This window comes from Oryctolagus cuniculus, chromosome 7 (assembly GCF_051225735.1).
Source record: "Oryctolagus cuniculus isolate XC-2025 breed Fujian yellow rabbit chromosome 7, ASM5122573v1, whole genome shotgun sequence".
Lineage (NCBI taxonomy): Eukaryota > Metazoa > Chordata > Mammalia > Lagomorpha > Leporidae > Oryctolagus > Oryctolagus cuniculus.
The window spans coordinates 143,983,441-143,995,505 of NC_142873.1; the positions used below are offsets into that span (position 1 = coordinate 143,983,441).

Below are 12,065 nucleotides of genomic sequence, written 5' to 3' on the forward strand. Positions count from 1 at the left end.
ATTAAAATAATATCTTCCATAGTTGTCCATGAAGATATATATGCCAGACACTGAGTCAGAAGTTACATCAGCATTTATAAAATCATCCTTTTATCTAGCATACTCACTTATGCTTAAGAAAGGCAATGGCGGCCGGCGCCACGGCTCACTAAGCTAATCCTCCGCCTTGCGGCGCCGGCACACGGGGTTCTAGTCCCGGTTGGGGTGCCGGATTCTGTCCCGGTTGCCCCTCTTCCAGGCTAGCTCTCTGCTGTGGCCAGGGAGTGCAGTGGAGGATGGCCCAAGTACTTGGGCCCTGCATGCCATGGGAGACCAGGATAAGTACCTGGCTCCTGCCATTGGATCAGCGTGGTGCGCGGGCCGCAGTGTGCCGGCCGCGGCGGCCATTGGAGGGTGAACCAACGGCAAAAGGAAGACCCTTTCTCTCTCTCTCTCTCTCTCACTGTCCACTCTGCCTGTCAAAAAAAAAAAGGGGGGGGGGCAATGGCAATTTAAAGTAGATTTTAACACATTATGTTCCATCATCCTATATATAGGATACCTATAAAGACTTAAATTGAGCAATAAATATACCACTATGGCAACTTTCAAAAAAACAAATGTTGTACCATTGAAATATCTGAAAACGGAAAACTTAGGACATAATGAGTTAAAAAAATTTGTCATTTGAAAAATTTGTCTTGCCACTCTTAAGAGGTGGCATTATTCTGATTCTTTTAGTTAGTAACTTCACGCTGATTAAATCTGCTATAATCTTTACATATCCAATCCCCCAACTATATGTAAGTGCTTTAGAAACACCATTTTAGGAAAATAGACATTAACCACCTCAAACCTAAACTTAGTTTTAGTTATGGCTATCTGCCTGATTATCAAGACTCTTTATCCTACATGAGGAGATCCAAAGGGGCAAGATATGGAATACTCTCTCACAGACCATATCAATACTGTAACAGTTATCCAATAAAAACAACCACTCCAAATCAAACCAAACAAAAAACAAAAGTCTGAAGACTTACTTACCGATGACAGGGTTGCTATTTCTATGAGCTGGTTTAGGTGGAGGAACTGGAGGCTGCTTGGCAGGGACTGTATGCATAAAGCTTGGGGTAGTAGTAGTGTTAGTGCTGGCAGGAGCTGCACACGGAGTCCTGGGTGCCGGGGAAGGTGTAACGAAGGAGTTAGCAGTCTTTGCTAGATTTGTGGCAGCAGTGGTGGCACTAGGTGCTGTGTTGATGGAAGAGGTGGAAGCAGAAGAGATGGACCTCGTCATGCTGCCAGAAGAAGTGACATTCTTTGCTTGTCCTTCGTTTGCTTCATAAGAAGAGGATAAGGGTCTTTTCGGGGGAAGTAAAGGCTGTTTGGGTACATTCTCAGGAGCAGACTCTCCTTCAGAATTAGGCCGGCTTCCAGTTGAGCCTGTGTAAAACACATGTAAATTAAAAAGGAAGAGAAGATAACAAGAGGGACTGAGAAAGCCAACACATCCATGGAGTCATGGTCAATGTTATCAATTATATTTAGTTTGTAAATCAGTTTATAGGCTAACAGTTCTCAGTGTTTTTCTAACTTCAGCATTCTTAAGGAGAGGCTTGTCATGGTAATAATTCAACACAAAAGGGCCAGGCTACCGAAGGAGATGAATCAAAATTCCTTGGGTGGAGGCAGGTGATAAGACGCCTGGGTCCAGTCTTGGAGTACCTGGATTTTATTTCCTCCTCTGGTTCCTAACCCCAGCTTCTTGCTAATGCAGACTGTGAAAGTCAGCAGTGATGGTTCAAGTGACTGGGTTCCTGCCACCTATGCAGGGGACCTGGATGAGTTTCTGTATCCCAACTTTGGCTGGCTCTGTCCCAGTAACTGTGGGAATCTGGGGAGTGAAGCAGTGGATGGGAGTTCTTTCTCACTCTTTGCCTTTCATACAAATACACAAAAAATTTAAAAATAAAAAAATTCTTTGGGTAGAGGAAGAGCAAGTGTAACCTGAAAACCCCTACAAGAATCTGTTATTTAACATCATTTTCTCTCCATTAGATTCATAAATTTATGTTATATCATGAATGCAAGAATGACAGAGTGTGAACTTCCACTTAAAGCTGCAAGTAGTTAAGAAATTCTTAAATGAGAATGCAAAACTCTGTTTTTGTTTTTGTTTTTGTTTTTAAAGATTTATTTCACTGGGGCTGGTGCAATGGTATAGTAGGCTAAGCCTCTACCTGTGGTACTGGCATCCCATATGGGCACCAGTTCATGTCCTGGCTGCTCCTCTTCTGATCCAGCTCTCTGCAATGGTCTGGGGAATCAGAAGATGGTCCGAGTACATGGGAGACTCAGAAGAAGCTCCTGGCTCCTGGCTTCAGATCAGCCCAGCTCTAGCTGTTGCAGCCATCTGGGGAGTGAATCAGCAGATGGAAGACCTGTCTCTCTGTCTCTCTGTAACTCTACCTCTCAAATAAATAAATAAAATCTTTTTTAAAAAAAGATAATACTTAAAAAATTTATTTTACTTATTTGAAAGGCAAAGCTACAGAGAGAGAGGGAGACATAGAGAGAGAGAGAGAGTCTTCCATCCATTTGTTCACTTCCCAAATAGCTGCAATGGTGGAGCTGGACCAATCCAAATTCAGGGGCCAGGAGCTTCCTCTGGGTCTCCCACGCGGGTGCAGGGGCCCAAGCACTTGGTCCATCCTCCGCAGCCTTCCCAGGCCATAGCAAAGAGATGAATTGGAAGTAGAACAGCCAGGACTCAAACTGGTACTCATATGGGATGCTAGTGCTGCAGTCGGCGACTTCTGGGTTTGTTTATCCCTGTTCTCATGCAAACCCCTGAGATAAATAAGAATGATTGCTGTATGTCTCTTAAATTAAAAAATCCAGTTTCTTACCAAGTCGCTTCTTTGGGTCTTCTTCTGGAGTAGCTTTCCTAGGATTTGCTATGCTTGCTGGTTCTTCCTCTGTGTGGACTGGACTGGGAGATCTAACGCTCCCTACAGGGGTGGTGTGGCCATTCTTTAACACAGTGCAGCTTGACTTTCCTGGATCCTCAACACCTGTGAGGGGAAACAGGAAAAAGCAAAGTGATGGAACCAACGTTGTCACATAGGGAGAGGAGCCAGTGATTTCTTATCTTTCTTATCTCTTTGCCCCCTCATCCTGTTTTAGCTTCTTATTTAGATCTAGACTCTCTGATCTAAATAAATAATTCCTTTTTCCAATAAACATTTGATTGTCTATCATATGCCAAGTACCTTGCTTTGTGAATAAGGCAGATGAATAGGACAGCCTTGTTGCACATAAGACACTACAGTGCTAAATGTCAAGAGCTATAAAGAATGAAGTGCTATGGCTTGAATGGAGGAAAAAAAATCATTCTCCTGGGGATGGGAACAGTCAGGAAAGCTACACAGAGAGTGGTATCTGAACTGGGTCTTGAAGATGCAGTAGAGGCTGGCATACTGATGAAAGGCAATTTAGGAAGAAGAGGCAGCATGTCTAAAGGTGTGAAATCATTCACCTGTTAGGAGGGCCAGTGATTAGTTTGGCCTGGCAGGAGAATAGATACACATAAGAAATGGTTATGGGTGAGACTGGAAAAAAACAGCAAGATCCAGACCATGAAGGGTAAAAAATACCATGTAAAGAAGCCTGATTTGAATCTTGCACAAAACAAGAAGCCAAAGAATTAAGGGTAGTAGAGACATGATCTGAACCATCTTTTAGCAGATTAGCTCAGAAAGCTGTGAGAATGTGGTATAGAAAGGCAATGAGGAGCAGGCATTGTGGCACAGTAGGTGAAACCTCTGCCTGTGGCGCTGGCATCCTATATGGATATCAGTTCATGTCCTGGCTGGTATCCAGCTCTCCACTAATGGCCCGTGGAAGCAGTGGAAGATGGCCCAAGTGCTTGGGCCCCTGCACTCGCACGGAAGACCCGGAAGAAACTCCTAGCTCCTGGCTTTAGATTGGCCCAGCTCCGGCTATTGCGGCCAATTGGGGAATGAACCAGTGGATGGAACCCCTTTCTCTCTGTCTCTCCCCCTCTCTGTAACTCTGCCTCTCAAATAAATAAATAAAATGCAAAAAAAAAAAAGGCAATAAGCAGAACAGGACAATCAATAATTAGCTATCATTAGAAAGTAGATGAAAAATAGCAGAGAGGAACCAAGGGTAGCAAAGTGGACAGCAAGGGATGTAACTAATGGGTACTTTAGTGGTAAACATGATATACCTGCACATGATGATTTCCTACAGACTAAACTGCAGGGCAGAGGCTAAGTTGGAGGCTTTGGGATAAACCTTATTGCTTTAAAATCATAGGTGAGAATCCTTCATGGCGCAATTCAATGAACATTCTCAGTTTCCTAGACTCTTTTTAGAAGAGAGAGCTGCAAGCAGTGAGGTTAAAAATTAAAAACTCTTTTACCTTCTAGTGCCAGGGGTACTGCAACTAGCTGCTCCCTACATGGCATCCTCCTTTGCTTTCCTTAGTGAGACACTTTGGGTAATATCATTTTAGCATCTCCTGATTTAGCCCACTGAGTTCTCCTAGACCAGTCCCTTTCATCTGACCCATTACCCTTCTACTAGGAGATGTGACAGTGCCATTTTCATGCAATCCCAACAGAGGTGGAGTTTGGGCAAAAGTAGAAGGGTCTAAGGCAAATAAGCAGTAAGAAAAAGTACAATTCTAAAGCTAAAAGTAATCTGATAGCTACTTAAAAAAAAAAAATACGGGAAAAGAGCAAGCTTACAACTATGCAACAAGTATTAAGTTACTGCTTATGTTAATACAGCCTAGCTTTAACAAAAATAGAATTTTCTGGAATATGAAACAATAGTTTCAAAGCCAACAAAGACTTGACTTATAACAACCATACAGAAAACGTTTAAGAGACATTATTAATCAGTTTCTGCTCTGCAGAAACTAGTAAAATATATGCAAACACGATTAGTTATCTTTCAAGTTACTCAATCAGGGCTGTCTACACTTATGTATCATGCCATGTATTTAATGCAGAGTTTATGCAATGCTGACAGAGTACAGTAGTAGGATCAGGCGTTACAATCATTGAATGCTCCCCCAAAACTCAGTAATTAAATATTTTATAGTACAATCAAGTCAGAACCATAATCAAGCCAAAAGCCATCTCTGAGTATGAAGAGGACTGCAAGGCTCAAACACTGGTTTTGTTGTCAGTCAGTACGCAAGGCCCATCCCTATATTTATTTTCTTAATATGTCTTAAAAATTGACACATAGCTGGCGCAGTGGCTCAATAGGCTAATCCTCCACCTGTGGCGCCGGCACACCGGGTTCTAGTCCTGGTTGGGGCGCCGGATTCTGTCCTGATTGCTCCTCTTCCAGTCCAGCTCTGCTGTGGCCCGGGAGTGCAGTGGAGGATGGCCCAAGTCCTTGGGCCCTATGCCCGCATGGGAGACCAGGAGAAGCACTTGGCTCCTGGCTTCGGATCAGCGCGGTGCACCGGCTGCAGCGCCACTGGGGAGTGAACCAACGGACTTTTCTCTCTGTCTCTCTCACTATCCACTCTGTCCAAAAAAAGACACATAATAGCTGTACATATTTATGGGCCAAAATTGGCATTTTAATACATGTATGTAAGAATGTAATGATCAGTTCAGGGTAACTGGCCTATCACCCGGATACATATCATTTCATTGTGTTGGGACCATCCTCATTATCTCTTGGAACAGAATAAAGTTTAGATCAAGTCTCTGTTTGGCACAGTAGCATCTTGTCTACTGGCTGCGACTCGTTTATCATTTGGGACTTTGAGCTTGCAGGCTACAGAAACCATGGATTAGGAGTCAATAAAAAGCACAGAGCAAAAGAGACTGAAGGTGAAGAACAAGATAGAAATAACATATGGAGTTTGTGACAAATGAGCAAGAAAAGTGTGAAACAGGGCCGGCACTGCGGCTCACTAGGCTAATTCTCTGCTTGTGGTGCCGGCACCCGGGGTTCTAGTCCCGGTCGGGGCGCCGGATTCTTTCCCGGTTGCCCCTCTTCCAGGCCAGCTCTCTGCTGTGGCCAGGCAGTGCAGTGGAGGATGGCCCAAGTCCTTGGGCCCTGCACCCCATGGGAGACCAGGATAAGTACCTGGCTCCTGGCTCCTGCCATCGGATCAGTGCGGTCGCCGGCTGCAGCGCGCTGGCCGCAGCGGCCATTGGAGGGTGAACCAATGGCAAAAGGAAGACCTTTCTCTCTGTCTCTCTCTCTCACTGTCCACTCTGCCTGTTAAAAAAAAAAAAAAAAGAAAAAAAAGAAAAAAAAGAAAAGTGTGAAACAGGAGAAGGTATTGGGAAGGAAATGACTCTATTAAAAAGCAAGAGCCAAAAAGGTATTGTAATGGAAGCATTATAATTCTACTTATCTACCTAAATGCCTAGAAGATTTTGTGTCCTGCTATAAAAAGCAAATAGACATGAAAAGCAAAAGTTAACATGATTATAACTAATCACAGAAAATTCAGAAAAATAGTTAACCATCCTATTATTCCAACCTCCAAAAGTAACCAGCAGCAATAACATTTTCATATTGCTCCTTCAAGCTTGCTTTTTCTGGGTTAGTTTTCAGTTAGCTGAGATAATCATATACATATATATATAAGTAGGCAGTACATTACATAGCTTAGACCTCAAACAGGATAATACTCCAATTACCTGGTTTTTCTCCCATCCTCCAAAACATGGGATGTATTTTAAAAATTTCACCTTCAGATTTTATCTCACACAAAGAATGAAGAGAAATGAAATGCAATCAATATATGATACTATAATTTTATGTTTATAATAAACTGCTTCATGAAAGTCACATTGGAGAAAATCCTGGTATTTTTAACCAGCAATGAATGTTGAAATATCAAAACATGATCCTCATGACAATCAGATTAGTGTAGCAGTATAGGAATGGGGACAAATTTGGTCAAAAAAGGAAATGACATACAGTGCAGCAGCTGGTACAAACCTGAGGAAGTATAGGGAGAGAACTTTTGTCCCAAGAATCCTTCACCAAGCACTCAATCTCGCATTATAGCACGTAGCCAGACATTGGAAGGGTGAAAATTTCTTTTAAAGCCTCCTCCACCCCAACAATAGCAATAACGAAATAAAATCCAAACACTTAGACCCAGTCAAAGACGAAGTGCACAGAGACAGGCACATGCATTCATGTATAAACTCACCCTGCTCAGGGTCTTCCAACAGAACACCTCTTTTAACCAGCTCTTCTCTTGGTTTGCGCATAGATATTTTTCGCTCTAGAACTAACATTAAATTGGAAAACAGCACTTAAAAATGTGGCAGCTGAAGGCCAACATTACTCAGTATTTTAACACCATGAGTAGAAGAATAAAGTAGCTCAAATTTTTATTCTTAGGAATGAAAATACAGAGAAACTAAGATTTCCAAAAGGACTATCTTTACATAATTATAGCTTGATTGAAATTTCAATAATTACTCATGAAATTTGAGTTGTTGGGAAATGAGCAGAGTACAAAAAAAGAAGTACCTTAGATTTGCTACAGTTCAGAAACTCTACTCACTATTCAAGACACTTCAATCCCATCAAAATACTAATCTGAGAATGAGGCTATAAAATATAAGGCTCCGGTACGCCGGCTGCAGCGCGCCGGCCGCGGTGGCCATTGGAGGGTGAACCAACGGCAAAGGAAGACCTTTCTCTCTGTCTCTCTCTCTCACTGTCCACTCTGCCTGTCAAAAAAAAAAAAAAAAAAAAAGAATAAAAAAAATATAAGGCTCACTGGGGGCAAGTGCTGTGGCATAGCAGGTAAAGCTGCTGCCTGCAGTGCTGGCATCAGATATGGGCGCCGGATTGAATCCTGGCTGCTCCACTTCTGATCCAGCTCTCTACAATGGCCTGGGAAAGCAGTAGAGGATGGTCCAAGTCCTTGGGCCTCTGTGCCCATTGGGAAACCTGGGGGAAGCTCCTAGCTCCTGGCTTTGGATTGGCCCAGTTCTAGCCTTTGAGGCCATCTGGGGAGTGAACCAGAGGATGTAAAACCTCTTTCTCTTTCTACCTCTGTAACTCTGCCTTTCAAATAAAAAATAAGTAAATCTTTTATATATATATATGCATATATATATATATATATATATGGCTCACTGAATGATTACTTGGTGGTTCAATTCTAAAAGATTAAATTCTGGAGCATACACTGTGGTGTAGTGGGTAAAGCTACTACCTTTAGCACTGGCATCCCATATGGGTGATGGTTTGAGTCCCAGCTGCACTACTTCCAACCCAGCTCCCAGATAATGCGCCTGGGAAAGCAGCAGAAAATGGCCCAAGTTCTTGGGCCTTTGCACCCATATGGGAGACCAGATAAAGCTTCTGGCTCCTGGCTCTGGCCTGGCCTCATCCTACCAATTAGGCCATTTGGGGAATGAATCTGGTGAATCAGCAGATGGAAGATCTCTTTCTCTCTCTCTGCAACTCTTTCAAATAAATTAATTAACTTTACCAAGAAGATTAAATTCTCTCTTCAATATGGTTATAGAAGTTTGGGAAAAGAATGAAAAAATTAGGTACTTCTGGGGCCGGCGCCGTGGCTCACTTGGTTAATCCTCTGCCTGTGGCGCCGGCATCCCATATTGGGGCTGGGTTCTAGTCCTGGTTGCTCCTCTTCCATTCCAGCTCTCTGCTGTGGCCCAGGAAGGCAGTGGAGGATGGCCCAAGTGCTTGGGCCCCTGCACCCATGTGGGAGACCAGGAGGAAGCAAGCACCTGGCTTCAGATCGGCGCAGCACGCCGGCCGTGGCAGCCATTTGGGGGGTGAACCAATGGAAGGAAGACCTTTCTGTCTCTCTCTCTCTCTCTCTCTCTCTCTCTCTCTCTCTCTAACTCTGCCTGTTTAATTAAAAACAAACAAACAAACAAAAAAAACAAAAGGTACTTCTAAAATGTGTAACTCTTTAACCAAGAACCTATATTTAAATATTAGCTCACCTTCTGATGTCTCTTTGAATTTATCACTACTTTTTTTTTTCCTCCATTTCCAGGGCTTGAAAATCTTGCCAAAGCCTGAGAACTTGCTCTTCCTTTTGGTGGGAGGAGTTGTGTCTCCAGCTTCCACACTGTCCATGATCATGCCTGGATCTGCAGTGGGCTGGCCTGCTTCTTCTGTTACATGGAGAGAGCAGAGAGAGAAGACAGAAACCAATTTATCATTTCAGCGTAACCTCCGCTGGGCCCTTCCCCTCTCTTCCTGTGATAGTTGGAAAGGGTCAGAGCAATGAGAATCATGCAGACAGTCAGACTCCATCATGTGGACATCAAACATCAAAATCCATAACAAATAATCACCAGGAGTGAAGAGGAACCATATCAAGCTGACATCATTTTAAGACAAAAACTCAGTGAAATGATCAGAACCAGTTCAACATCTTTTAAAGGCACACACACACAAAATGTGGATGTCTTCCTAATATGCATGAGATTTCCCATCACTAAAGCAGGGGATTCTATCACTAGTGAGTGAGTCATTATTCTCTGCTAAACACCGTTCTCCATGCCTTTTTTAGGGTATAAACAGTTCAGGTTTAAATAGCTCAATTATGAAATAAATAAATAAATAGTTCAAGTATAAACAGTAAAAGTGCTAACACCGTACTTGTATCTGTTTATCAGTTTATTTTCTCCCTTCACAAAAAGGACCCTAGGAAGTTCTGGAGCACTAGAAAGTGTTGAAGTGGGGGACGGGGGCACTAGAAATTATTCTTTAAAATGGAGGAAACTTTTTGGGGTATAGTGGAGGTGAAATTCCAGTTTGCCTACTGTTCTAGGGACAATCCTGAAATTAAGAATTTGACAAAAAACATAACTGACATGATACATGTGCCAGATTGAAATGAAAGGTCAGGAGGCCCTCACAATGGTCACACATGCAGCGTTAGTTAGTTTTAATGTCAGAGAAAGGAGCAGCCAAGGCAAGCCAAGAATAATAATACAAAAAAAGCAGGAAGACAACAACAACAACAAAAAGCAGGAAAGCAACATAACACATCTTTGCACTCCACCTACTGTCCCAGGGTTCTCTGGAGGTGTCTAGAGGGGAAGAAAAAAAGAGTTATGTGGAACAGCCATCCTAGAATTAAAGCGGCACGTCTACTTGCAGAAATTCTTCAAGGAACATGTACTGTAATTCACATCAGAAGCAAATAATGGCATTAGGGAAGGGGATCAAAAGGTGTGTAACAAGGGCGGGCGTTGTGGCTACGTGGGTTAAACCACTGCTTGCAACACCAGCGTTCTGTCTCAGAGCACCACTCGGAGTTCTGGCTGCTCTGCTTCTGATACAGCTTCCTGGGAAAGCTGGGAAAGCAATGGAAAATGCCCCAAGTACTTGGACCCCCGGCACTCAGGCTCCAGCACTTGAGCTGGCTCAGCCCTGGCCATTGTGGCTATCTAACGAGTCAATCAGTGAATATAAGATTCTTTCTCTCTTTCTTGCTATTGAGGAATCAACAAGTGGATGGAAGAGTCTCTCTCTCACTAATTTCTTTTGGGGCAGCATTGTGACACATCACATCCTATGTGGGAGAGCCTGGTTTGATTCACACCTACACTGCGCTTCCAATCAAGTTTCCAGCTAATGCATTTGGGAGACAGTGATTGATGGTCTAGGTACTTGAGTTTCTGCCATGCATGTGGACACCTGGATGGAGTTCCTGTTTCCTGGTTTTGGCCTGGCCCGGTCCTGGTTGTTGCAGCTGTTTGGGGAGTAAACTAGTGATGAAAGATAGCTCTGTCTTCCCCTCTCTATCACTCTGCCTTTCAAATCAATCTTTAAAACCTTTTAATATTATAGATATGCTTTCATAGGGAAAATACACAAAGAACAAGCACTATATATATGTGTGTGTGTGTGTATATATATTTTACATTTTATTTATTTGAAAGACAGAGTTGCAGAGAGAGGGAGACACAAGGGAGAGATCTTTTATCAGCTGGTTCATTCTTCAAATGGCTGTGATGGCGGGGCTGTGCCAGGAGTCTGGGGCTTCTTCTGGGTCTCCCATGTGGGTGCAGGGGCCCAAGCACTTGGGTCATCTTCTGCTGCTTTCCCAGGCATATTAGCAGGAAGCTGGACTGAAAATGAAGCAGCTGGATCTTGAACTTACGCCCATGTGGGATGCCAGCGTTGCAAGCAGCAGCTTAACCTGTTATGCCACAGGCCTTCTTTTAAAGAAACAGTTGCCAAACTCAATCCTTTTCCAGTTGACATACGGAAGTCCTAAACTTTCCTAGGAAATCCATTGAAAAGTGTCATACTTACACAACTGTAATTATTAGAATAACTGCAGTGATTAGTGCTGATGGCCCAGAAGACTCTGGCAAAATAAGGTCCTGGTTACTAAAGTGACAGATTGCGTTGACTGAAGACAGTAATTCTTCTCTTCTTAGTTTGCATGCTTCATTCCAGGGCATGTTAGTCTTTAATTCTTTATATGAAATACACTAGATGGGGCCGGTGCTGTGGTGTAGTGGGTAAAAGCCGCCGCCTGCAGTGCTGGCATCCCACATGGGTGCCGGTTCAAGTCCTGGGTGCTCTATTTCCGATCCAGCTCTCTGCTATGGCCTAGGAAAGCAGTAGAAGATGGTCCAAGTCCTTGGGCCCCTGCACCCATGTGGGAGACCTGGAAGAGGCTCCTGGATCCTGGCTTCGGATTGGTGCAACTCTGGCTGTTGCGGCAAGTTGGGGAGTAAACCAGCAGATGGAGGACCTCTCTCTCTCTCTCTCCTCTCTCCTTTTCTCTCTGTGTAACTCTGACTTTCAAATAAATAAATCTTTAAAAAAAAAAAAAGAAAGAAAGAAAGAAAAACACTAGAATGTGACTATTACACTGGACCATATTTTTATTTTTATTTATTTATTTTTTTAAATTTATTTATTTTTTTGACAGGCAGAGTGGACAGTGAGAGAGAGAGACAGAGAGAAAGGTCTTCCTTTGCCGTTGGTTCACCCTCCAATGGCCGCCGCGGCCGGCGCGCTACGGCCGGCGCACCGCGCTGATCCGATGGCAGGAG

General features: G+C 43.3%; 1 protein-coding gene across 6 annotated transcripts in view; it reads right to left on the reverse strand.

The window, feature by feature from the left end:
* Positions 1-12,065, reverse strand: part of PHACTR4 (phosphatase and actin regulator 4) — a 122,373-nt gene that overhangs the window by 32,663 nt on the left and 77,645 nt on the right. For 2 of the 6 annotated variants that reach the window (XM_051858076.3, XM_017346543.4), the window contains 4 exons: positions 8,985-9,158; positions 7,202-7,282; positions 2,886-3,050; positions 1,024-1,419 (listed from right to left, as the gene is read on the reverse strand). In XM_051858076.3, the coding sequence (XP_051714036.1) occupies positions 1,024-1,419; positions 2,886-3,050; positions 7,202-7,282; positions 8,985-9,158 (816 nt within the window). Of the gene's footprint in view, positions 1-1,023; positions 1,420-2,885; positions 3,051-6,680; positions 7,283-8,984; positions 9,159-10,054; positions 10,083-12,065 lie in introns of all 6 variants that reach the window. The other 4 variants (XM_008265865.5, XM_070078955.2, XM_070078953.2 and 1 more) reach the window with 4 other exon arrangements.